This window comes from Crotalus tigris, unplaced genomic scaffold (genome assembly GCF_016545835.1).
Source record: "Crotalus tigris isolate CLP2741 ecotype Arizona unplaced genomic scaffold, ASM1654583v1 scf7180000018525.42219311030:4301911, whole genome shotgun sequence".
NCBI lineage: Eukaryota > Metazoa > Chordata > Lepidosauria > Squamata > Viperidae > Crotalus > Crotalus tigris.
This window is the reverse complement of record NW_024097057.1, coordinates 676,348-701,912: the sequence shown is the minus strand read 5'-3', so window position 1 is coordinate 701,912 and position 25,565 is coordinate 676,348. Positions and strand designations below refer to the sequence as shown.

The window sequence follows — 25,565 nt, the reverse complement described above, 5'->3', positions numbered from 1 at the left end:
CTCCGCTGTGGTCCTTGCGCTCGATTTGGGGGGGGGGAGTAGAAACCTCGGCGTGTGACTCACTCGACTCCGAGAATAACTTCCGGATGGAGAGACGCTCGCTTCCGGGTTATGCACTTCCTGGGTAAGGTCTTTTAATTTACTATTTCAGCGTTAAGTAATTTTTATTAACTTAAATAGGGGTGAAAAGCGGTGGGGGAGCCGAAGTGTAAATGCAATTGTGGGAGGTAAATGCGAGGGAGAGGAAATAGTAATGATTTCTTTTTATATATATTTATATAATGAAGTTATACAATTAAATTAGATGTGTGTGCGTCTGTTCTATTTGAATAAATGTTCTGGAAGGCACCCTTGAAATGAAAGGTGGGAATATACATAAATCAGCTGAAGATACTGTAGATGAAATTGCAGAACAAAGGACATTAGGCATTATATCCATCTGTTTTAGTAATATTAAGACTGTGATGCATCTTTCAGGCACCAGATATTAAACTGAGAATAAACTTGGATTGAAGGAACTTTAAATTTGCTTGTTATTCATCAACACGGATGGATTTGCAATGCGATTCTATTCGTTCTTACTCAGAAGGATAAAAACATATACAGTTGGTCCCTGACTAATAACTGTAATGGAGCCCAGAATTTCCAGTGTAAGTCATGAAGGTTGTAAGTCATGATGATCATAAGTCGAAGCACCCATGTGACTATCCCAATTTTACAACCTTTTTTGGCAGAATGCTATGGTTGTTAAGGAGTCAATGCATTTCTGTGGTGTTTTTGTTGGAAAGTTTGAATCGCATCACATAACCATGGAACACTGTAACTGGGTGTAAAGGAGAACCAGCTGCCCAAAACCTGAAATGCATCATAATGACCATTGGGGTGATACCTTTTGGAGTCCGTTGTAACTTTGAAGGGTTACTAAGCACCTGGCCATTAAGCAAAGACCTCTACACACTTTGCTTATAGCTAATCCTGAATTTGATCCTTCCAGTCCTTAGGTAGATTTTAGAAAGAGCGGGATCTGTAATGTGAACAGCGTTACTACTGCAATTAAATAGTCAGGAAATAGGATGGTTTGGTTTTGTAAATTAGATTCCTAAAGCAACGTCATTTTATCTAACTTCACTTCTTAACAAACAACGTAAGAAAAGCAGCTTTAGATTTCAAATTACTGAGTAGATTTCTTGACTTTCATTGTTAATAGACAACTTTATAGCAGAAATATCGAATCCTAGAAGTAGTGTTAAACACCAAATAAATGGAAGGAAAAGCACTCTTTATTACTGTGATTTTCTATTTTCATTGTTCTGTTTACTTTCTGCAAATCTAGAAGTAGATTTCATGCATCATTTGAATCATATTAGTTATCTCAGTTGTGAATTAGAATTTTTCCACTAAGATGCTTATTACTAATAAAGCTTGAATGAATCATATATTCTGTGGAAAACCCCTGATTACTCTGTGCAGCATGCTGTATGGAAGCCTGTATGAATATTTAATTTTGTCACATAAATAGTCTTGTGCTATAACTGAACATAAAGTACTTAATATGGTACCACTTTATTAGGGATCAAATAATCCTGACAAAAATGTATATATATATAAAATAGGACAACTATTTTTTTAAGCCTCTTATTCAAATATAATTATTACTTTTACACAGTTGTACATATTAATACTTACAAGAAAATGGCACTGGATAATCTATTCTGCTTGCTGCCTCGCCACCTTGTGGCTATTTATATATTAATTTGTTAGTGGCGTAAACTGAGATGAATACAGCCCAGCTCAGCCACATTGAATAAATGTCCAGTCCAGGTGTGATGGCAATATGAAAAAAATAAATAAGCAGAGAAATTATTTTCTCCCCAGAGAATAGCTATTGCTCGTTTCCTACTCACAAATAACTCCTTTTACTGGATAAATGATTTCCTCAGCCCTAAAAGCAGAAGGAAAAACTCTTTGCCAATTGGCTCAAAAGCAGCTCAAATGCTCCCAATGTGATATTCTGCAGGTGCTGCAATTTTAAGCCCAATAACAATAACAGAATAACAGAGCTGGAAGGGAGCTTGCAGGTCTTCTAGTCCAACTCCCTGCTCAAACAAGAGATCCTATGCCATTTCAGACAAATGGTTGTTGAATCTCTTTTTAAAAACCTCCAGTGATTGAGCATCCACAAGAAGCAACGGATGGAAACTAGTCAAGGAGAGAAGCAACCTAGAACTAAGGAGAAACTTCCTGACAGTTAGAACAATTAACCAGTGGAACAACCTGCCTCCAGAAGCGGTGAATGCGCCAACACTGGAAGTTTTTAAGAAGAAACTGGATAGCCATTTGTACGAAATGGTATAGGGTTTCCTGCCTGAGCAGGGGGTTGGACTAGATGACTTCCAAGGTCTCTTCCAACTACTACTACTACTACTACTACTACTACTACTACTACTTCTCCTTCTCCTCCTCCTCCTTCTTCTTCTTCCTACTACTACCACCATTACTACTACTACTACTACTGGAGGCAAGTCGTTCCACTGGTTAATTGTTCTCACTATCAGGGAATTTCTCCTTAGTTCTAGGTTGGATTTCTCCTTGATGTTTCCATTCTCGCTACTTGTCCTGCCTTCGTGTGCTTTGGAGAACAGATTGACCCCCTCTTCTTTGTGGTAGCCCTTTAAATATTGGAAGAGTACTATCATGTCTATCAAGCTAGACTTGGGGTCTTTACTTTATGGACTCTCCTAAGCTTGTAAGATTACAAGCAAATCTGGCCCTCAACTTTATTCTATGGGATTTTTGTAGCTGTATCGTGCACCAGGTAGTTTAACTATTTCAAGGGACACAGTTTACAATAGCAAAACTTACTGGAAGGGCAGGGCTTTGATTTATGTGGTCTTTAAAAGAAAAATATCAGGACCCTGGACAGGTCCTGTCATACTGTACTGTAGTGGTTAATGCTGGCTGGAACTTATCCAGGAAGAGCTGTTGTTTCAGCAACTTTCTGAGACTTTCCAGAAGGTTGGCTGGATCAGGTTGCCTTTTAAGTCAACCCCATTTGAAAACCTGTCTGTATTTCCTGAATGACCACAGGCCAGTTCTTCCACTGCTTTGGAATAGACCAGGGATAGTCAACCTTGGGTCTTTTATGACTCGTGGACTTCAACTCCCAGAATTCTGGCTCAGGAATTCTGGGAATTGAAGTCCATGAGTCATAAAAGAGCCAAGGTTGACTACCCTTGGAATAGACTGAGGAGTATCCTTCATATGGCAGGAAGCTGGTAGAACATGCTGCTGAGTCACCTGCACGTGGAAATGCTTTACGGCCATGTCTCGGTTCCAATAACATTGCCGTTCCTAACAAATGTGCTCAGAACAAGATGGCATGACATTCAACATGATTGATATCAAATATTGACAGGAGGAAGACCCTATGTTTTTTTTTTCTTTGGGATGAGTGGTTCCTAACTCGTGATGCATCCGAACTTGTCACCTCATCTACATACTGAAGAGTGTAACATTATCATCCGTCAACTTCAAAAGTGCCACAAGGAGGTAAGACTCTGAAAGAATCCAGAATGCTGCTACATCTCCACAGATCTTGTTATCCTGTTCTTAGACAAGATTGACATTTGCTGGTAGTACCACATGATAGCTAACTTTTTCTAGAAAGTTCTGCCTATTCCTTGCTGCCTCAAGAGCACACAGAATGTTGCTAGGAATGTCTTTACAACAAAGCTTGGTTTTTGTTGCCTTTGTTACACACCAGGATGCCTAGGTCCAGGGGTAGGCAACCTTGGCTCTTTGAATGTCTGTGACTAAAAAGAGATTGCTTCCTTTGTACCGATAATTTACAAATAGAGCTTCGCCTGCTACAATTTCTTTATCACTTGAACAACGTGAGCTTTTATTATGCTTATAAACAAAAATTTATCCCAGACCTGTAGCGGGAAGTCACATGAGGTGTGATACCCTTGTGAAGTCCTTGAAGCTTTGATTCTCTTCTTACCTGAACGGAGCTTAGAGTCTTAAGAGTCCTTTGTTTCATGGGGTGGAAAGACAGATCCAGACTCAAAAAAAAATTCCTTTCAGTTGCTGTAGGAATTCTTCCAGTAAACCATGGACAGTGATCCAGTGTTAGAAGAACTAAAGGGCATTTTTTCCCCAACCATGTTTGGGATCAGTTTTAGGAATGGCTGGTCCAGCAAAGCTCATAGCATTCCATTATCCTGAGATATGTCCAGAACTGGGGGGAAAAGGATAGTATGCTTGAATTATTATATGTAATTTACCTTCCACAGCACTTGTGAAAATATTTTTTGAACGGTCCAGGGAGAAGAGAGGAGGAAGGTGCTTTTTCTTCATCCTTCCTTTTGTAAATAAAGCCTTTTATCCTCTGTATACTTCCCATTCTCAACAGGAACGCTTTGCTTAGGCTTTTACGTTCTTGGTACCAATGGTTTTTAGGGCTGGTTGAAACGGAAGAAAACTTCTGTTTCCACGAATTGTGTGTTCCATCGTGATAATGCATGTATAAATGTTAGCCTATCCAGACTGAAGGCAATAGAACTGCCAACCGCTTCCTGTCTTTTCAATGACTTCTGTCTTCTGAACCAAACAAAGGAGTCAAACATACTTCAGGAACTCCCAAATTCTCATTGAGATTTTTTTAAAAAAGCAAATTCCTGTATTGTATTGGCGAAAAATGGCTCTTTTGTCAAAGGTCCTCTGACTGGAGGGTGGATAGGCATTATCCCCCCAAACCCCAAAATCCTTCCTGAGTCTTTGGAATTATTTGGTCAGTTGTAGATCCTGGGTTAAACAACTTTATCAGCTACAGTATATTTCGATAGAAGAAGAATCACATTTTCCCTGGACGTTGCAAGATTTACCGCTTGCAAATAAATGGTAGTTCTTTACTCTCTCCAGGTCTGACAAAAAACAACGTTACTTTTTGTTTGACTTAAAAATGACCGGTGTGCTTCCAAGAGAACAATGTCTATTATTTGTTTGTCATGCATTGGATATTTTCTCCAACTTAACGGGGAATATTGCCAGCTCGGTATCACCTGAGAAAGTACCAGCTGAGAAAACATTTTCAGCTCCAGCAGGAATTCATCTCAGTCTAAAGGCAGCATATTTACATGTTCCACGTGCCCCTTCCAGTTAGTTACAGGTGTATTGAAAGGAGATTATACTGCTAATTACTAGATGTGTGCCAAGATTCAGATTTGAAGGGCAATGTTGAAGGTGAATGGAGTCTCTGTAATTTTTGTTTTGACTGATTTTGCCCAGGCTTTTCTTGGTTTTGATGTTTTTAATTGTGCATTGGAAGTTGTAAGTTGCCCAGCATCTTTTGAAGTGAGGTGGCTAATACCGTTAGTAGTAGTAATACTATAATGAAATTAGTAGTAGTGATATTATTAGTAGTAATACTATAATGCTATACTATAATTTTATTCAGTCGCTAAGTCATGTCCAAGTCTTCACAACCCCATGGACCCCAGCATGCCAGATGCCATGCTATAATACTATAATAAAATATAGTAATAATACTATAATGAAATACTTGAAGGATATGGAAGGGAAAGCCGCTAAAAACCCCACATGAAGCTGGTTAAGAACAGGCATATTAAAGAAAGAAAGTGAAGGCTTTATTTTAGCAGCTCAAGAACAACCTTTTGCCGACTAATGGCACCAAAGTGAAAATTCAACATATATTAAACAACATGTCACCTTTGTAGAGAATAGGATGAAACAATTGACCTTTTAATTTAGCAACTGCTATTATTTTCTTGGAAGAAAATTAAAAAAAAATACATATTTTTTAAATAATTTAATGCTGGAGGTTGATTTTGCAATGTCTTTGCTTCTCTCCTTGCTTGATAACTGAATACTTTAATTAAAAAAAAAATACACTGTTGGCATAGGAAGTAGTAACACTAGAGATTCTAGAATATTATTTGGGATGGGTTTCTCCCCCCCTTTTTAACAACAACAATTGTTCTTTTTCTTCTCCCTTCCAGCATTCTTTCTTGAAGTTTTTTGGCCATTGCAATGATATTGACAGAGCAATGAGGAAATGCCTAAAGAAAGAGGTAAAAAAAATTGGGAATGGGGATATTGATAATCTTGTCAGCTTGTCAGTTTAGTAAACCTGGCGACTAAGTGACTCTATTGGGACCCGGTGTTCTCATATTCACCGAGACATTGTCACCCAAATGATGCAAATTGCATAATTATTAGGCATGGCAGCATCATGACACAGTATAAAATTGTGGCTTATATCAAGACAGCTGAGCTGATGTTGGCCAGCTCTCTCAGACTTCCAGATTCTGTCGTTTTTCATTTGGTATCCTGCCTTCCTTTCCTTCCAGTATGAAGCCAACCGTGCCAAGAGCCACGAACATGCAAAGGAGATGCAGCGGAGATTGAGGGAGGCTTGACCAGAAGGTTAGAACTGGCGAAGTGGCTATTTGGACACCATGAGGTCAATGGAAAAAGCACCTTCTGTCTCCTGAAAACATATTTAATTTGCAGTAATAAAAACGCCTTGCAAGCGGTGGGATCTGGATGCTTTTCAGTTATTTGGCATGATCTAAAGAATGCCGAGGGAATCCTTTAGATCAGTTCTGAAGAAGCTTCTTGGATGAGAAGCGAAACATCCTTCAAGAAAAAATGAAGAAAGTCCAGTTGCCTTTTGAAAAAGCACGTTTGGGACATGGTTCAATTAACTATAGCTAAGCCCATTCTATGAACATTGTCAAGTACATTGTATAAATCTAAGCAATTGGGTTAGTTCAGTAGTAAACAGTAGCTAGCCAAGAATTAAAGTGCTATAAAAACCAGTTGTTCTGGGTTACAAACTATGGTTTAGTATACTTTGTTAAAAGTTATTTATAGTTTGTTCAGCAAACTATGGATAAAAAACCTTGATTAGCTTGCCATAGAAGAATGTACTAATCTGACCATTGACAGGTATAGAGAGTTCTTATAATCTATGGTTAGCTTAACCATGGATTGTTGACAGGCCACCTTTGCCTCAACAGTAAACCAAAACCAAGGAAATGAAATTAAGTTTTAAGCTAGCTGGACACCATTAAAACTGACACCCCAGCCAGAACAGAAGTAGCACAAGACTGGAAAATGTGGAGAGACCTAGAATCTCCAAGAGTCACATATGGCTGAATGGATATCATCATCATCATCATCAATCAATCAAGCTACTGAAATCTGGTAACAGTTCTGGAAGCATTCTAAATGCAAAAAAAGTCACTCCACCTTGAGACAGATTGCCACAGCCCCATTGATCCACCAAAGGGAAGTTTGAATGTTTTTATTCAAAGCAGCTTCTCACAATGTATAAATACTGCATATTAACACACCATGAAAAATACAACTTCTAAGGCACCCAGAAAAATGTGTTCATACACTAGTTTACAGGACCATGGACAAATAAATTGTGTACAATTTGATCTACACAGTCACGATACCAGATATATCAGAAGATATGCATCCCTCGGTACTGAACTAATTTCTGAAATATTTACAACACTGTGGTTAAGGGGTGCCCCATACCCTCATATTGGTCATACTGTGCAGTCTTCATCTTTATAAATATTGGAAACATGAAATTCAGACAACAAAATAACTTATGGGCCGTATCTGAAAAAAAAAATCTATATTTTAATTCTTTTCTCTCTCTTTTTTGGTTACCTGCTTTATCTTTATTTAGTTTGGTAATAAGCCTTACCAATAGACACCTCCTTACCTATAACTATTTTTCATTTTCCTTTTTTTTTCTTTCTTCCAGCAGATAGACTTCCTCTGGCTACCTTGCCCTTTTTTCTTTCCCTAAAATGAATTAAAGATGATACAAAATGCAAGTCGAAGGGGATGTGACAACCAAAAGCAGGATTGAAAAAAAAAAAAAGGAATTCTTTGGTCCTTATTGTTTTTAATGGAAGCTTGGTATTTACATACAATATATTATTGTCTAGAAGCCAAAATCCTGTTTGAAAGTATTGTCAAAGGTATTAAGAACGGCTTCAAAACATATTGTTAAGGGGGTGAACAGAGATATATCCACCTATGATGTGGAGCATTTCAATGCACAGTTCAGATTGTCTCTACATCTCTTATGTAAACTTTAGGGTCTCCCAAAGAGAGTTGGCTTCAACCAGGTTTGAGTTTTATAGATTGAGCCACATAAAGAACCTGAGCAGATTAAGGATGCTTAGATTAGAGTTGGTCAGATTAGACCAGGGGTCTTCAAACTTGGCCCTTTTACGACGTGTGGTCTTCAACTTCCAGAATTCCTCAGCCAGCATGCCTGGCTGAGGAATTCAGGGAGCTGAAGTCCACACGTCATAAAAGGACCAAGTTTGAAGACCCCTGGATTAGACCCATGGGCTAGAGGCTTCCATCCCTGACTACACAACAAAGCCCATGCTAAAGAGCCTACCTATGTCTGAAACGAACACACATACACACAACTAAAACAACCCGTATTCTCCATTTCACTAGAAAAACATTACGGCCCTGCATTCTACATTTGTCAACTGTCGGAATGCAGCTGTTAGAGGCAAGGGGTTTTCTTAAAATTCATCAAAAGAATGGGGGTGAAATCCATTGAACATGGTTTCCCTCAAACCACCACTCTTCAAGTCTTCTACAGCAGGGGTCCCCAACTTTGGCAACTTTAAGACCTGTGGACTTCAACTTCCAGAATTCCAGGAGTTGAAGTCCACAGGTCTTAAAGTTACTAAGGTTGGTGTCCCCTGTTCTACAGGTTGGTTGAAGTCCATACTTGGTGCAGAGAAATTATTCTTGGAAAGAGGGGTCAGTTTTGGTGTTGGGAAGGTTTCAATGTGAATTGCCCCCATTTGTTTCATGTCCGCAAGGCAGGATCAGCTGTTCTAAGCCCACCTTCTGCAACCCCATGTCCTCCAGATGTGTTGGGCCTACAACTCCTGGAATACACACATTATAAAAGGATGTTATCATCCTTGCTATTCTGCCATCCCAGAGAGCTGACTCTTCATTTTCCTTATGCAGTTCACAATCTTTGTTTCAAACTAATGGTAAGGCTTATTCACAAATGCAGCAAATCTACAAATTCATTTATTTCAAGGCTGGAAGAAAGGAAGGGAGGAAACAAAAAAAAAATCTGCCTGCATATATTAATAACAGTAAAACTGTATTATTTTAAGTGGAAAAAAAACACAATTGGCATCAATCTCAGAATACTAGAGAATTAAAAGACGAGTCAACCATCGTGTGAAAAGATTGCCTAGAACGCTTACCCTAATCTACCACAGAAATATAAAAAGTTTATATGTATATATATATATATTTGAAAATATATACTGTATTAAAATCAGCAAGCTTATTTGTTGAAACAGAAGGGCACCAACTAACACACATTTTATTTACAGCAATATATATATATATATATATACATACATACATACATACATACATACATACATACATACACACGCACACACACGTACATACATACATACACACATGCAAGACAAACAGAAAAAAATTGAATTGCTTACTTTTCCATATCTACAAATGCAAAAACTGGGGAATCTTTTAAAGATTTGTACAAAACCATTTACATGAAATCATATGACATACTTAACAGCAAATATTTGCATTTTATTAAATACTGTGGATATTAATAAAGATATTCAACCCAGTATATACAGTACACCCATATAACTAAATACTCAAGTGATACTGGAAAGATAAAACTAGACGAAGAAGCTTTTTTTTTTTAAAAAAAAAACCTCTTTAAAATAATTACTGACCATAAAGTTTTTTTTTAAAAAAAACCCTGAAATTAGAATAATCATACCGATGTATTTTTTTGTTGTTACAAAAGTAAGATTTAGAATTTGATTTTTTTTTTTTATGAAGGAATTATGTTTGGCCTCTTTCAGCTACTCATTGGCCAGGAAAATGTAAAAATAAGAATATGTTGAAAAAGCTGTGAAAAAAAAATGACGTTTTAAAATGAGGTCTGCTTGGAAATCCAGAAGTTTAGGATTCCAAGAATTCTATCCATTCAAAGCAAGTTCCAGCATGGGAATATTTTCCTGCTAATTCATAACAACGCGTTTCTGGAAGAAGGTCTGGACCACATTTCGATAAGGATTATTTCAATAAATGAATGTGTTGCTATATATTTCATTCCCATGATTTTCCTTTGCTTGATATTATATACTTCAGGGATTTTAGCCCTGAGTCCAGAATGGTTGGACTCCAGAAACAAAGGATTTATGAATTTATTGAGATTCTTTGCCATCCATAGTAGAGAATAAGAGAAGAACTCTCCATTTCTCCTTTCCTGAAAATCCCGGTTTATATGTTCAATGCATTCTGGTAAGAACATGGTTTGATGCTTGAAGCCAAACTTGGCGCTGATTTGTGAGAAATTCTCAGAGATTTCCTGCCAAATTAAAATGCTAAATAAATGCATTTTTTAAAAAAATCAACGAAAGAAATCCTCTCCCATCTCCACGAATTCAATATCACATCAACAGTGCTGATGAGGTTACCTAGTCGCAAGAAAATAATCAAACTCAGAGAATACTAAGGATTCCACAGTTCTACCCTGAGCTGCAGATATTAGCTTCTCTTCTCTTAAATTCAACATCCCATTTAGAAGCTCTACCACCTAATAAGAAATTGAACTTAAAAGGAAAAAAATTGCAGAGAAAAAAAAACCAGAAGAAAATGAAAAAAAACAAAAACGAAAACCAAAAGGTTAGAAAACTCACGGAAGTCAGAATTCATGAAACAGACTTAAGCCTAGAGATATTTAACTCTCTGTCCCCCCCCCCTTTTTTTTTCTCTGCAATTTTTGTAACCTTCTCATCAAGCAGCTCCATATGTGTCTATGTTCTCCTTTTAATGCACCTTGATTGGGCCATGCCAACTTAAAAAGAACACAGCCCTTCCATTACTTCTCTAGGGTTTTCACCGACGGTGTAAGGTGTTAAATTGATGCAATTACAGAAAATCTCTCCAGTACTTCTAGAAAGTATTGGGGCAAAGGAGTACAGAATGAGGCAAAGGAAAGCTCTGCCTTTCTGCATTTTTCTAATGGAAAGCAAGAGCTATCAATTGCTGGACGATAAAAGGAATTCCAGAAGCTCTAATAGCAGCATTTCAATGGCATCTCTAAGAGTTTTATTCTACTTCTTAGAGGTGGGAGTAGCCTCTAGGCTAGCAGGAACCCTTCATTGTGTCACACTCACAGTTTCGGCACGCCACCGTTCTTCTTTAAGGATGATTCAAATATATTGTCCATCTTGGAAGACAATTTCTGAATATGAATCGCAGATGGATTTCTTCCCTTTTCTTTTAAATGCCTCAGTAGTCCATGGCATTATGTGATTCACTGCCTTTTGTCTTTGTTGATGTAGCACAATCTTTTTAAAGACAATCAGGGAGATCATTCACATGTGCAAAACCTATCCGGTCTAGGTTAAGTACTATGAGAAGCGCATAGATATAGATATGGATGGATAGATGGATATATATATATATATATATATATATATATATATATATATATATATATATATATATAAATATATATCCATCCATCCATATCCATGCCCATGCCCATGCCCACAGAGATACACAAACGCAAATAAATTAATTAAATAAATTCAACCAAAAGGGGGAAAGCAATCCAATCCAGATAGGATATTTTGAAAGTTTTTCTTTTTTTGCAAAATTGTTTTCTTTTATCCATCAGCCATTACAAATTATATACCCCACATACTGTATCTTCTATTGTTAATGGTTGAACAAATCAAAAATATGGACATCTTCTTAAAGTAGGCCGGGCAGACAATTATGATTTAGAACCGTTGAATTCTAAACTGAGTCATTTGGACTGATGCCGTGACAAGCTGCTTACAATAACGGGAATAAGTTAATTAATAATAATTAGAAGAAGAAGACCAAAGAAGTAAAATTTGTGGTGTGCCTTAAAGGGTTACCGATAGTGTTTCTGGCACATGGAATGTATGTTTCTCTCCAGCCACGTTGAGTGTTCAAATGCAATTCTTGCCAAAGGCTGGGTCAATACATCTGCCTTTCCTTCCACAAAGAAAATCAACCTTGCTAAGAAGAGTTGTTGAATTCAGCAAGGAAACTGATGCAACCTCAGAGATGTTAGATATGCATTCACAAAAGCCTCTGGGAGGGTTTGCTGGTTTTTCGTTTTGGCTTTCGTGTGATTTTTCTCAAACCCGGAGACATCTGAAATCTCTTTGATCCCAGAACATTCTTCTCCCTTTTTTTCCCCTCCAACAATGTCAAACTTCATAGATCTTGTCTTGGAGATAGCTGAACAACGAATCTAGTCCTTTGGAAGAGCTCCAGAGCTGCTTTAACATCTGACATTCTTTCTCATTCACATCTTCAAGGCCAGATTTTAGAAAACCCCGAACCAGGCATTTCGATTCTTCTAAAACCTAAGGGAAAGCAATTACAATCCCATTAACTTATTAATTATGAATTGATATATTAATCCTTTTAGGAGGATGGCCCTGTCATCCAAGCCATCCAGAGTCATTTACTACGAGATGGGCAGCAAATAAATTCAGTGAATGAATGAATGAATGAATGAATGTTTTCTAGAGAAAAAAAAGAATTTAGAGTGAAGAGACCTATTGGGATCTTGGCTTCATTGGAGACATTCTTTGATCTCCATCTTGATATTTTTGACTCTCCCATTTACACTCCTTTCCTTTGAAAATGATTGATTGATTGATTGATTCATTCATTCCTTCATTTAATTTCTATAGTCACCCAACTTAACCAGGTGACTCTGAACAGCTTTATATTATACAGTAATAAAGTAGTTTATAAGGCTGAACTGAAAGGTAGGTAATCTTGAGTTCATACAGTGCTCACTTTTGCTATTCTTCCATAAATCACGTACAGAAATGTAATTTTATTTTTGTTGGAAGTTTCATCCTTCCTGCCTTGTAATGGTTTTATGTTCTTATTGTTTTTACTATTCAAACAGATGCCTTGTTTGCATTATTTTTTTTTTTTTTTAGTTCTGCTGGTTCTTAATTTAACAATTGAAAACTGCTTTGGGTTATTATCATAGGACAACAAAAGGATGTAATTAACTTAAAAAAAAAGATTTTGGTAAGTAAGAAGCATTCTTAGCTTCACTGGCAATTTTTCCTCTATTCTTTTATGACTTTCTTGTCCTAGAAAATTGAATGCTGAATGTTATAAAAAAAACCTAAGCTGAAATGAAGGTGGAGGAGAACATAAGACCTGAACATAGGACCTGTCCAGGGTTCTCATCAGATCAAGAGCATTATTGGCTCACCCAAGACATGCATACAATACTTTGGTAATATGTGTTTCTTTTGTGTCTCCCCCAACCCCCCGCAAACATTTTGGAAGGAGATATAATCTATAATACATTTAATTAAAAATCCCTGGTGCTTTGCTGCTGCTGTTTCAAGCGAAAAAGGAAGCTATTCTGTCTTTACAGAGGGAATCTAGTTACAATCTTTCATACAAAGGTATGAAAAATGCCTTTCTATCAGCTTACATACATACCTCTACCCTGAAAACTCAGGACTTGCATAATGTGTGAAAAATAATTTAAGGTTCGACACCAATGCAGGAGTTTAACGTCATGCCTTGGTAACCTTTTTGAAGAAGACCATCTTTGACAGTTTTTAGAGCTGGGGAGATCACAGCAGTAACCAATGTGAAAAGAATCTGTCATATCCTGGACAGGATCATGACTTTCTGGTGTGCTTCTCCCTCTGGCTTCTATATGAGAACTTCTAGAAGTGTCCATTCATTTCCTTATTAAGCAGGCAACCTACATAAAAGCTATTGGAGAGCTAACATTATAGCTGCCTGCATTTTTTATCTCAAACTTGTTTATTCATGAAGCTAACTATGCCACAGATTTTCAGCAATTATGGTTGGAAGCATTCCAGAAGCTATCAAAAAAGCCATCAAGAGGCCTAGGATCATCTACTCTTCTTTCATAAAAAAGACTCGGTAACCACTGGCAATTCCTAGTATATTTTGTCTCCTAATCCAGTGTTTCTCAGCCTTGACAACTTTAAGATGTGCGGACGTCAGCTTCCAGAATTCCCCAGCCAACCATCAGCCATCAGTTTTGGGAGCTGAAGTCCACATATCTTAAAGTGGCCAAGGTGGAGGAACGTTTCCCTAATCTTTCCAGGATATCAACTATATAAAAGAGACCTACAATTTCATCCCTAAGCTTTTTGACTAGAGAGGCCGGAGGTTTCTTATGCGATGTTTCTTCTTGTGGTGTTGGTGATCTGATTTGCTTTGGAAGGTCTCCAAATTCCATTTTTAATTACCTCACGTTTTACACTTTACACTAGTTGGGATGGAGTTAAGCCACCTATACACTTAATAAAAAAAAGCAAGTAAAAGCCAAGAGAAGGAGTGCTTTGCCTCAAGACCCTTCTGAATGAGTTTCTGAAAGAGCTGAGGTGGGAAACAGGTGGCATCAAGAAATTACCCTGAGGTAAGATGGGTGGCGAACAAACAAACAAATTCTCCAAAGTTCTCCATAAAATCTCATATTCTTCTTACCACGGCACTGCAGGACGCCATTTCTTTTACCCTCAACATCACTTCCTGTCCAAATGTGGTGGGCCAAAAGACTTGGGAGACAAGCCCTCTGCTGCAGGCCTCTTGCGCCGTCAGCTTTCTTCCACAAAACAGCATCTCATTGGCCTGTAAGGAGAAAATATATTTGAACAGGACAAGTTGATTCTTCTCCTCCACAAAGAGCAAATACAAAACGCAAGGTGACAGCGAATACAGATTAGCACAAAACAGGTAGGGGCCTATTTAGACGTAGATGCAGCTATAGAATAAATAGAAAAATAAGGCCTGACACTGGTAAAAATGAATCAAATGAAACACTCTGAATCTCTTTTGTCCGTGGTCTAGTGGGGACTGTAGATGGGTTAACCAAAGATCTTACTTTTCCATTAGATTTTTAAGCCTGATTTGAACTGGAGAGCTACTTAGAAATGGGAGTTTTAGATAGAAAATTGCCTCTTGACCACGAAACAGGCTCAAGATACTTCAATAATTATATTTGCCAGCAACTGATTCAGCTGCTCTTCAGGAGCAAACAACTTTCAGCCATGAATATTTGCTTTGCACATACAAATCAGAAATCCAGAGGGGAAGGAAACCAAATGCCTGGGAAAAGGTCTGCTACAAAGAGAAGAGAAGTTCATTTCTTTGGTCCAATATTCATCCAATAGGTGTGGAGTAGAAAACCACAATGTAGGACAGTGCCTTTCAAGTTGTTTAACTGAAAGGGGACCACAGAAATCTGAAAGAAGGAAATCTTACCAGTGCAACACCCAATATCTGTGGAAATGTGTACGATGAACAGCCCGCCGGAGTGAGCCGAATGGTTGCGTAGGGAGTTTGGAACCAGGCCTTTTCACTTGCCCAAACAATGTCACAGAGTGGTAAAATTGAAGCTCCCAAGCCTAGAGCAGGACCATTGATGGCAACCACAATGGGCTTCTTAAACTGAATAAAGGCTTTCACAAAATCCCTAAAATGGAAGAGATGGATGAAAGTCACAATGAACTATTTTGTTTCATGAGAACTTTTGTCACTGCACCAGGCAGGACTCCAGGCAGTCAAACTCTTCACATCTTTCTCCAAAAGCCAATCAAAGGTTCTCATCCCACTTTTTTCTATAGTAAGCAGAAACATAACACTTCTGAACATAGCTGTGCCATCCAAACCAGAGTACCCCATCTTGCCTTGGATCACTGTCTTAACATGAACTAGAGGTTTTGTAGCTGTGGTTGATGTCTTTCAAAGTGCCATGTTCTTCTGGATGGCTTTGCAATATGAAGAACTGATATTCATGCACTACAGAAAGGGTTGTCTCGCTTACTTTGGCCATGTCATGCAAGGGAATTCACTGGAGAAAACAATTACGTTTGTAAAAGTTAGCAGTAAAAGGAAACCAGGGCATCAAAGAACACAGTGGCTGAACATCATCAAAGTTGACACCAGCCAGAGCATAGAAAAACTCAAAGAAGTAGTGCAAGATCAGAAGATGTGGTGAGACCTGGCCCACAAAATAGCTAACAGTAAGATGTGACTGAATGGATAGTATCATCATCATCATCATCACCACCACCACCACCACCATCAACAAGATGGTTCATCTGTAAATCTTATCTCTCCCCAAATATTAATTGCTTGATATTTTGAGTTTTAAGATGATTCTTTCTTATCTCATCTCTCCTACTCTTATATGTTTCTTCCTATACCAAAATATTAATCTAAAAGCAAAGATGAGGACTGTGACAAAATGAAGAGCCAGAGAGTAGAACTGTCAGGGCCCACTTCAAAACCTCATCCTAAGAAAGCAGTACTCGTGGAAGCAGTTTCCTCCAAAAGGAACTTTTATTAGGGGAAGCTGATAGTAGGCATAATAAGTAGGATCTGAGGGTTTCTCACTCAGATCAATAGATTTAAAAGAAGCAAACCCCACCCCAATAGTTCATCCGGTCAGTTCGAATGGGCCATGTCCCACAAGTCTGTTGTGGGAAAGTAGTTGATAACATTGGTCTTTCCCAGGCTCACAGCGAGGTTGTTAGGTCTTCGCGCCTTCCCGAGACGGGAGATAAGCCAGATGGCCGGAGGCACATTTCTTTCTCACCCCAAGGTAACATCAAGGGAGAGATAGTTCAAAGAGTGAATATGCAGAACAATGGAAGGGATACATTGTAGCGATAGAGAGAAGCAGAGAGCGTCTTCCCCCCTCCCCTTCAGGAGTACGGCAGAATGCAGAGTAATGGAAGAAGTAGAAATAGAAAAGAGTCCCCTTGTTTAATAAATGGGTTCTGACATCAACACTTTTTTTGTAATCCCTCTCCAGACAAGGAGATGACTTGAGATTGCCCACGAGCACTCCACACAATTGCTCCTCTGGAGGAGACTGAAAGGCGTTGGTCTCCAGTGAATTTAGAGCTCTGGGTGATGAGGGTATAGCCATTTTGTGGAAACCATGATCGGTGCCTTCGAAAGGACACTAGGTTTGTGTGCTTCCTTTCCTAATCATGTTTGGAAATCACTTGTTAACTGCTTTTCAGCTATTAGGAACTTTTGGATCCACACATTTTACAGCACTGAGTGAGTTTGCCCAGGCCCAGAATGGACTTCCAGAAGCGGCATCCACACAGAGAACTGGTAGTTCACATATTTGAATCCCACCACTGCTTATAGTCCAAACCTAGAAACTTCTGAATACATACAGCTTGTGCTGCAGCGCTATATCATGCCTTCCTAAATGAAAATATATTGTTATTTGGTATAAACATAACTGACATCAATGAACCATGATTACATGGCTACAATTGGCAGAAGTGTGGCATGAGTCCAAATTGTATAGGACAATCCATAGTTTGCATCTGAAAACCTGTCCTTCATATTATGTAGATTGGCACCGAACGTAATATGAGATGTATAAGAAGGCGATATTTTAACTTTCAGAGTCTATTTGCATGTAAATGAAATCATTTCCCTAAGAAGAAAAATCTTCAAACGTTGCCTTAAGAAGTCCGGCAAACAGAGCAGAAACACAATGGAATCAAACCATGAAAAAAATGCTAACAAAATTCAAAAAGCGAGTTAAGAGAAAGATTGCTTTGGATTTCTGCAAACTGGTGTTCTCCAGATATATTGAATTAGAAGTCTTGGAGCCCAAAGCTATGTTGGCGTAGAATTTCAGTAATTCTTAGTTTTCCTTGACTTACTGCCTTCTAAATATATCAAACCGTGTTTGGAAGACAACAGATTAGGGAAAACATAAGAATAACTAAACCAGAACTAAGAGAATTCAGACAATCTTGATTTAATCAATAAGGTGCTAATTGCAGAATGGACTAAGGAAGGAACAAGTCTTCTAGGGTGACTATGTAGACATATTTGGACTGGCACAAATTGCAATGAGCAACCTTTAAGAAATTATACAATATTAAGGAACCTACCAAATGTAAAGGATAAGTTATTCTTTGTCTGCTTGCTTTGCTATTGAAAGTCTATTTTTATGAAGATGATAGCACCATCTTAGCCCATATTGCCATGGGCGAAATAATAATTTAGATCACAAAGATTTACTGATAATTGGATAAAGATAACATCTCTTAAAATTTCTTACTATACAGTGCCCTTCTATATTCAGCTGGGGACCAGTCCCCAATGTGGCAGCTAAGGAATTACAGACAGGGTGAGGAATATTAAGAAGTTTGCATCAACCCAGCTAAGCATGCTAAGCAAATATCAAGAAAATCTAAATAATCTAAATATCAATACCCCTTTCATTTGACCTAACCAACCCAATTCAAATGTTAAAATGAAATAAAACCACATCCTTGGTCATATGCTGGATTTTTCTGACCGGAGGATTCCAAAACCCCCAATTCACCTTATAGCCTCAGCGATCCGGGTGCTTTCTTTCCGTCGGTCACTGGATAACCTTCCAATTAGGTAGGAATAGTCCAAGCCGCTACAAAATACACTGCCTACGGCACTGAGCAGCAGGAGCTTGCTGTCATCAGCAGACGCGTTGCACAGGGCTCTTCGAACCTCCTTCATAATCTGTAGGGAAACAATCACAGTCCATTTCTTTGACACGAATCATGGAGATTTATCCCTGGCTTCTTCATGGTTTCAAATCTGACTCAGGATTAACATCGTCTTTGCTTCCTACCGGCCTTTCTCAAACATTTTTCAAATCTATATTTCTTATCCGCTTTTGAGATGTTTCCTCACATCAAAGGCAACCACTTATAATGACCCAGATGAAGAGGAGGCAAAACGCAGGATACAAGGAAGCTTTGATCTTTGCTAACTAGGACTGTGTAAAGGTTGGGAAGTGGTTTTTAGTAGCAATGGGCCTTAGCCCAAATGAAGAACTTCAATTGCGAAGGTGTAAGGCCGATGAGGGTGTTTTGGAAATCTTTTTGTCTCTATAGACACCAGCTGCTTTGCTGGTGGGAATACCCATTTACAAAAATGCCTCTAAAACACTTCAAATTCTGCTCGCGTAGGGCTATTTTGATAATCAGAAAAGTAATACAGGAAGCTTGCCATCAACATGACCATCGTGTCATTTCATGCACGGTATCCTTCACGCCTGCAAATACAGTCAAAAGAAGCATATGAAGGAATTGCATATTTTATTTTATAGAAGATGAATGGCAGCCGTACCTCAATATTCTTTATATTGATTGGTATTTCCAGCAGAAACATCCTGCGGAAGTCTCAGGGATGTCATACTTAACACATCATCGTGCAAATTATGTAATTTGTAATAGTACATAAGTGATAAGCCTGGGAAGAACCTCAGAGGTCTTCTACTCTAACCCCCTGCTCAAGTCAGGAGCCTTATTCTAACCCAGTCAAATAACCCAGTCATCCAGCAATGGAGCATCCACAATTCTGGGAGACAAGTTATTCCATTGACTATTTGTTATTAATTAGTGTTATTAAGTAATGATTATTAACTATTTGCACTGTCAGGAAAATTCTCTTTAGTCCTAGATTGGATCTCTCTTTAACAAGCTTCTACTCATTACTTCTTGTCCTGCCCTCACAGGCTTTGGAGAATATGTTGGACCTTTCTTCTCTGTGACATCCCTCAAGTACTCTTCAAGAAGAATGATTAATTGCATAATAACTCCACAGACACCCATGCTTTCAACTACGGTAAGTCCAATTTGTAATTATCTAAGAGGTAACTTTTTCTTTGTCTTCCAGCTATTCTCTCAAATATTTATGTCCTTCAGATTGATTGTACCCTTGACCAAGAATGAAAGCTCAAAAAAACCAAAACCAAGATATAGGAAGCCTCAATAATTTGATACCTGGAGCTGAATACAACTCTACATATGAATGTGACAGGAAAGGTACAATAATATAAGTAGACATCGGCAAAGTGATGAATGTACTTCAAACCTGCAGCCCCCATTCTAGTCTTCAAAATTAAAATTAGAAATGGAATTCAAGGGAGTTATTTCATTAGGGGGTAAATTATAAACAGAGGGATGCTTTTATGGCTATTGATCACTTCCCACTGTTCTCTTTGATTGGATGTTCACCTGCGTACCTCTGGAGTCAGTGCATTGTTATCTGAGGTCTGACTGGACAGGAGGATGTGTGTGAATCCATCTTCTTTGCGTACAACAATGTCTCTAAACCGACAGTTGCTTTCATTCTGACGCACGCTGTACCTGAGTCTCTTATCGAAGACGTAACCCTTTTCACTCTCCAGTTTCCGTTTCACAGTGGTATGAAGATTCAGGCCTCCATTTGCAAGAGAGGAACCTTTCAAAAAGCAAAGAGGAAGTAGGGACACAAGTCATTCTCTCAGTCGTTCCAAAGTAGAGATAAAATTGCCTGGTGTCTCTTCTGGTCATCCCACATCACTGAAAGAATTTATGTGCTAAGTACCTGTACTAACTAAAAGTGACTAACAAGCAAGTACTGGAGTGTATAACAGCAGACATGTCACTGGAAGGCAACATCAGAAAACTGCGTCTCACTTATTTTGTCTATGTCATGCAAAGAAACTCACTGGAGAAAGCAATTATGTTTGGAAGAGTTAGCGGTGAAAGTAAACCAGGCTGTCAAAGAACTTGGTGGCTGATTAATCTCCTCCTCCTCCTCTTCCTCCTCTCCTTCCTCATTCTGCCTTGCAGTGAGGGATTTACAGGCCCAGTAAATAGAGATGCCTAATAAATTAGGGCATTTGATAGTGATTTATTTAGATGAGGGACACTGGAGATAGACTGGGAAGTTGATAAATTTTTTTTTCCTGAGCTGGACATCAACAACATTCCAAGAAAATTACATGGGTGCATCTTGATGTTTGATGAAACCTCAAATTCAACTGAAGAAGATTTGACTTTATATATTGAGCTGGAACAAATGAAGATGGATCGTCTACTGTAATTTCAGTTAGACTCAAAAGTTATACCATAGGGATCCTGATTTGAACTGGCGTAATCTTTGCTTAAAGACTTGATGGACTGCTAAGCAAATTCAGAGTAAATTAGTCTCTCTGGGAATAACCAAAGGTAATAGAAGTTTTTTGCTTAACATAGCTGGGGTCTGACTACAGTGTTTTTGAGGCTGTTGAAAGATTTGTGATTGCACAATCCCAAGGCACGTTGATATCTCTATCAGTATTACACTCCAGCAAGGAAAGGACTGGATCCATACTCAGAATAAACCCACTGAGTGAAACAAATGGAATTAATCACAACAAACTTGATTTCAATGGATCCGTTTTAACCGTGCATCTAACTTAATACAGTGGACCATTACTCACCATTATCATGCTCATTAAATTATTCTGAAGTTATTTTAAACATCCAGTATCAGAGGAACTTTTATCTACATCATCATCATCATCATCATCATTATTATTATTATAGAATTCCTTATTTCCGTCTCACCAAGCAGACTTTAATTAATTCTTCTCCTGAGTGAAATATGCAATATATTTAATGGAGTCCTACTCGAGTAAGTTTGTGAGTGATTACAGATGGTGATTATTAATCATACAGAGGAGTCCCTTCAATTAGTTTGTACCAGTCCATCTGAAATTAGTAATGAAATTTTTATTATCCTCTCCCTTCCACGTGTTAAACCGAAGAACACTAACATGTGATTTATTGATGCATATAATGTCATTCATGTAATCTCCAAATTATAACTGGGTACTATGAGTTATCTCCCACACAAACCACTAGTTGTGTTTGTCCAACATGTTTAATTAGATTAGTTAAAGAAGCAGCAGTTGTAATCACAGAAAATGTCCAACTTGGTTAGTTTTAAACTTAGTATCTATGGAAATATAGTTACCATGTAATAAAGTAGAACAAGAGGAAAGTTATTAGCAAACAGAATATGTGAATAAGACCTCAACTCCTGTTCCTTTCATTTCCTAGTACTTCTGGGAAGACTTGGAAAGGAAACTTTGCAGACTCTGCTGGTCAAACAGACAAAGTTAAATATGTCAATGAAGAGTCACCTATCCAGACCAAATGATTCAACCTTTAGGCACAGAGACAAGGTTAAACTCAGTTGACAAAAAAAAAAAAAAAATCAAAATCAAATTAAGGCAAAAATTGAGAGTTTTCTCGATGTCATAAATATTTGTATATTTCTCTTTAAAAATAATATAAGAAACTGATATTAAAATAGTTGACAGTTTTACTCACTCATGCAGAAAACCTTGAGTCATCAATGGCGTGCATGAGCTTTGAATGTGGGATAATTTCAAGCTTGAAATTTCCTATTTCAAGTTCAAAAAACCTCATATTAAGTCTACAATAGCTGTCCTGAACTTGCAAGACGCAATGTATCTGGCACAACAAAACAGCACCGGAATATTTTCAACAACTTCAAAATAACCTTTTTCAAATTAGACAGCAATTTCATGCTCACATTCAGAATGTTTGTTCTGAATTTTATTTATTTGTAATTGTTGGATTTACACTGGGTATTTCCTCTGGAAACTCAAGAAGTCTTATGTTCAAGTACACTCCGGACATCTTTGGTCCAGTTATATTGCTTTAATGAATTCAAGTCAACAGGATTTGAAAGCCTTCCCATGATATAAAGTTAAATGATCTCTTTTTGAAAATTTCTATGTATGCATAATGAGAGCCAATGGTGGGTAAGACATCAGGTACATTATACTCTTTCAAAAATATCAGGAAAACCTAAAGCTCTGCATGGAAAAAATGAAAGAAAGGACATTTTTTTCCTTTGTGGCACATTGGTGTGAGGTACAAGACATCCCCACTGAAGAAAATTTTGCTTTCTTTATAAAGGATAAAGAAAGTAAAAGTGGTTGAAAATACCCCAAAGTCAAAATTCTCTGATGGTTGCTGGAAAATCAGCAATTTGTTGAAATTTTGTGAGATGTTTTTGAGAACCACCTCCCTTAGGAACACGAACCTTCATGAACTCACTTTGGTAAACCCGTTAAAACAACTCACTCTGGGAATATTCCTTTCCAGACTCAAAATACACTCTTCAGATAATCATTATATACTCTCTAACAATGGATTCCGTTTGAAGGATAACAAAAGCCTGCATAAAACAATGGACTAAGTAACAATGGAAAGAAATTGGACAGCTTGGGGAAACTCCACAGTTTACCCAAGCAGAAAAACAATACTTTAGAGAAATAACAAACCAAAGAGACCTTCTCAATCCCTCTCTCCAAAGGTGGATCATGTGATGTTTCCATAGAAATAAGTGGCATTGAAGGGAATGGAGCATGGGCAACCTAATGCAGTACTTTGGACCATTTCTAGTGGCTTCAACGCTAAAGAACGACATCCCAAGTTGCAAAATTTTATTTTGGCTCCCGTATATCAATTTGCTGGCACAAGATAAGGTTTTATCTCTGTCCTGGCCAGTTCTGAGCAACAAGCAGAACAGCAAAAACACAGGAGGGAACAAATGGAAGGAGCAAAAAACCTGATGTCCTCCAGTTTCTTCTGGTCTACTACGTCTTGTTGAGGAGCTGGTTGCACATGTACAAAACGGGCAGGTCTTTCGTCTCAACACACCCCGTCTGCCACCTTGTCAATTCTGACCCTCCCTACAGACATCACTGTGAGAAGCTGCCCCTCCTCTCTTGTAGAAGAATATTTGCTACTAAGCATTCTGCTAAAGTCATCCTTCTTCCATTAGAAGAGCTACTCTCAAATCTTAAATACTAGCAATGCACAGATATTAACTGACTTTAATGACTGACGACACACAGTTTTTGGAAGAAGGTTTTCCTTAAGCAGGTGACCAACAACCCTCGATAAAAAAAATTAACTGGCTCAGTAAGTTATAAGTGAAACCAAAACTCATTTAAACTGTCTAAAATCTGCTGTTGCTTAGGGAAAAAGCCATGACAAACGAACCGGGCACTGGAAGAAAAATAGACTTGTAGTCTTCTTGTGATGGGTATCGACTTGTTTTTGAAGAGGAAGCAACAGCTGCTGGCAACAGAAGAGGGCAGAGGGGTTAATCCTTGAGGGAAATGCAACACAACCTAAGCCTTTTCATCAATCAGCTTATCGTTATAATTGGTTGTTTCCCCATTTGCTGAAAGCTGTGCAACTAGCCCAGTGGTTGAAAAGCGAATAAAGAGGCGGAAAGCAGCCTCCCAGCCAGCCTCAGCTCAGCCAGCAATCCCCATTGACAGGCATTCAAGCAATGGTTCACCTGCAGGTGATCTTTTAATTGTGCAAAGTGAAAAACAGAGAGCTTACCGACACACGGTGGTGGGCATGGCCTGCTGTGCATTAAATAAACACCGAATACACCTAAGCTAACAGCAGCTTAAACTGCAGTCTCCTCAAAGTTCACTAAAACAACAGATGGTGATGACGGAAGGTGGATCAAAGTTATGCGCAGAGAGAATAGGACAATGTTCTCTCTTTGGTGCAAGGAAGGAAATCCAAGGCAACGGAAAGCATCTTCTAATCAGCACAACATCTTTTTCCCCCTTTCTTTGAACAAATAGTTTTATTGGAAGTAGTTTTATTGAAGATTACATGTACATATAAAACTAATACAGACTTGCTCTCAACAATCTTAATTGTTAGTCCCTTCAAATAATGTCCAAATAGAATTGGTTTCTTTTCATTTTCATTTGTCTCTTCTCACAAAATTACTGACAACATTAACAAATTTCTTTTGTAAACACAATAAAAAAGGGTTATCCAAAATACTCCTCTGATTTTTAGTAAAGGTTGTCCAAGTCGTTCTTCTGATCTATTATTTAGTTTTTAGTTATTAGAACCCCAGTCAATTTCCTTCGTACATTCAATATTTCATCTTTTTCCATATCCTTCTTGTAGCTTCTCATTTTTAAGTCCACATTTGCACCAACTTCAGTCTTGTCAATCTTGTTACATCCATATGATAAAATCTATCAATAATGACAGAAATCTTTAAAGTTAACTTCTGGGTCCATTGCTAATAAACACAGTATCTCTCAATACATCCATTGTTTTATTTCTTTCTGGTGCCCTCTACTGTTCAGACTTCCAAGTCTCTCCTTATTATGTTGTTTTTCCTCCAAATGCAAAATCATGAATAGTTTCCAATGGGAAGGTTTGTAATAAATTTTCAAACTTTATTAAATCCATCTGGACCCTGAGCCCATTTATAACTTTCTAAAATTAGCACTCTAATCACCATTTTATTGTTAATTCTGAAAAAGATTGTTTTTTTAAAAAATCCTTAAACAGATACTGAAAACTTCTTTAACAGTCAATTGAAGGAAAGTTTCCTGTCTACACAGTTTTACACTTATTCTATTTTTAAATGTATTTAGTCTCCAGAAACTTTTCGCAAAGTCAAAAATCTTCGCATTCTTTTGTAAATCTTCCAATTGGTTCAATAAGACTTTCCCCCCTCCATGGTCAGTTTGATTGCTTTAATTTAAAAAAAAAATA

General features: G+C 37.9%; 2 protein-coding genes across 3 annotated transcripts in view; one reads left to right on the top strand and one right to left on the bottom strand.

The window, feature by feature from the left end:
* Positions 1 to 3: 3 nt before the first annotated feature.
* On the top strand, positions 4 to 6,557 carry CMC2 (C-X9-C motif containing 2). Its single transcript, XM_039353472.1, has 4 exons — positions 4 to 124; positions 3,416 to 3,549; positions 6,021 to 6,092; positions 6,372 to 6,557. The coding sequence occupies exons 2-4, from the start codon at positions 3,469 to 3,471 to the stop codon at positions 6,438 to 6,440; spliced, it is 222 nt and encodes a 73-aa protein (XP_039209406.1). The 5' UTR covers positions 4 to 124; positions 3,416 to 3,468; the 3' UTR covers positions 6,441 to 6,557.
* Positions 6,558 to 11,615: 5,058 nt separating this feature from the next.
* The window catches only part of CDYL2 (chromodomain Y like 2), a 40,177-nt gene continuing 26,227 nt past the window's right edge, over positions 11,616 to 25,565 (bottom strand). For both annotated transcript variants that reach the window (XM_039353469.1, XM_039353470.1), the window contains 5 exons: positions 20,198 to 20,415; positions 18,515 to 18,687; positions 15,412 to 15,622; positions 14,635 to 14,778; positions 11,616 to 12,497 (listed from right to left, as the gene is read on the bottom strand). In XM_039353469.1, coding sequence (XP_039209403.1) covers positions 12,339 to 12,497; positions 14,635 to 14,778; positions 15,412 to 15,622; positions 18,515 to 18,687; positions 20,198 to 20,415 — 905 coding nt within the window. In that variant the 3' untranslated portion in view covers positions 11,616 to 12,338. The remainder of the gene's footprint in view (positions 12,498 to 14,634; positions 14,779 to 15,411; positions 15,623 to 18,514; positions 18,688 to 20,197; positions 20,416 to 25,565) is intronic.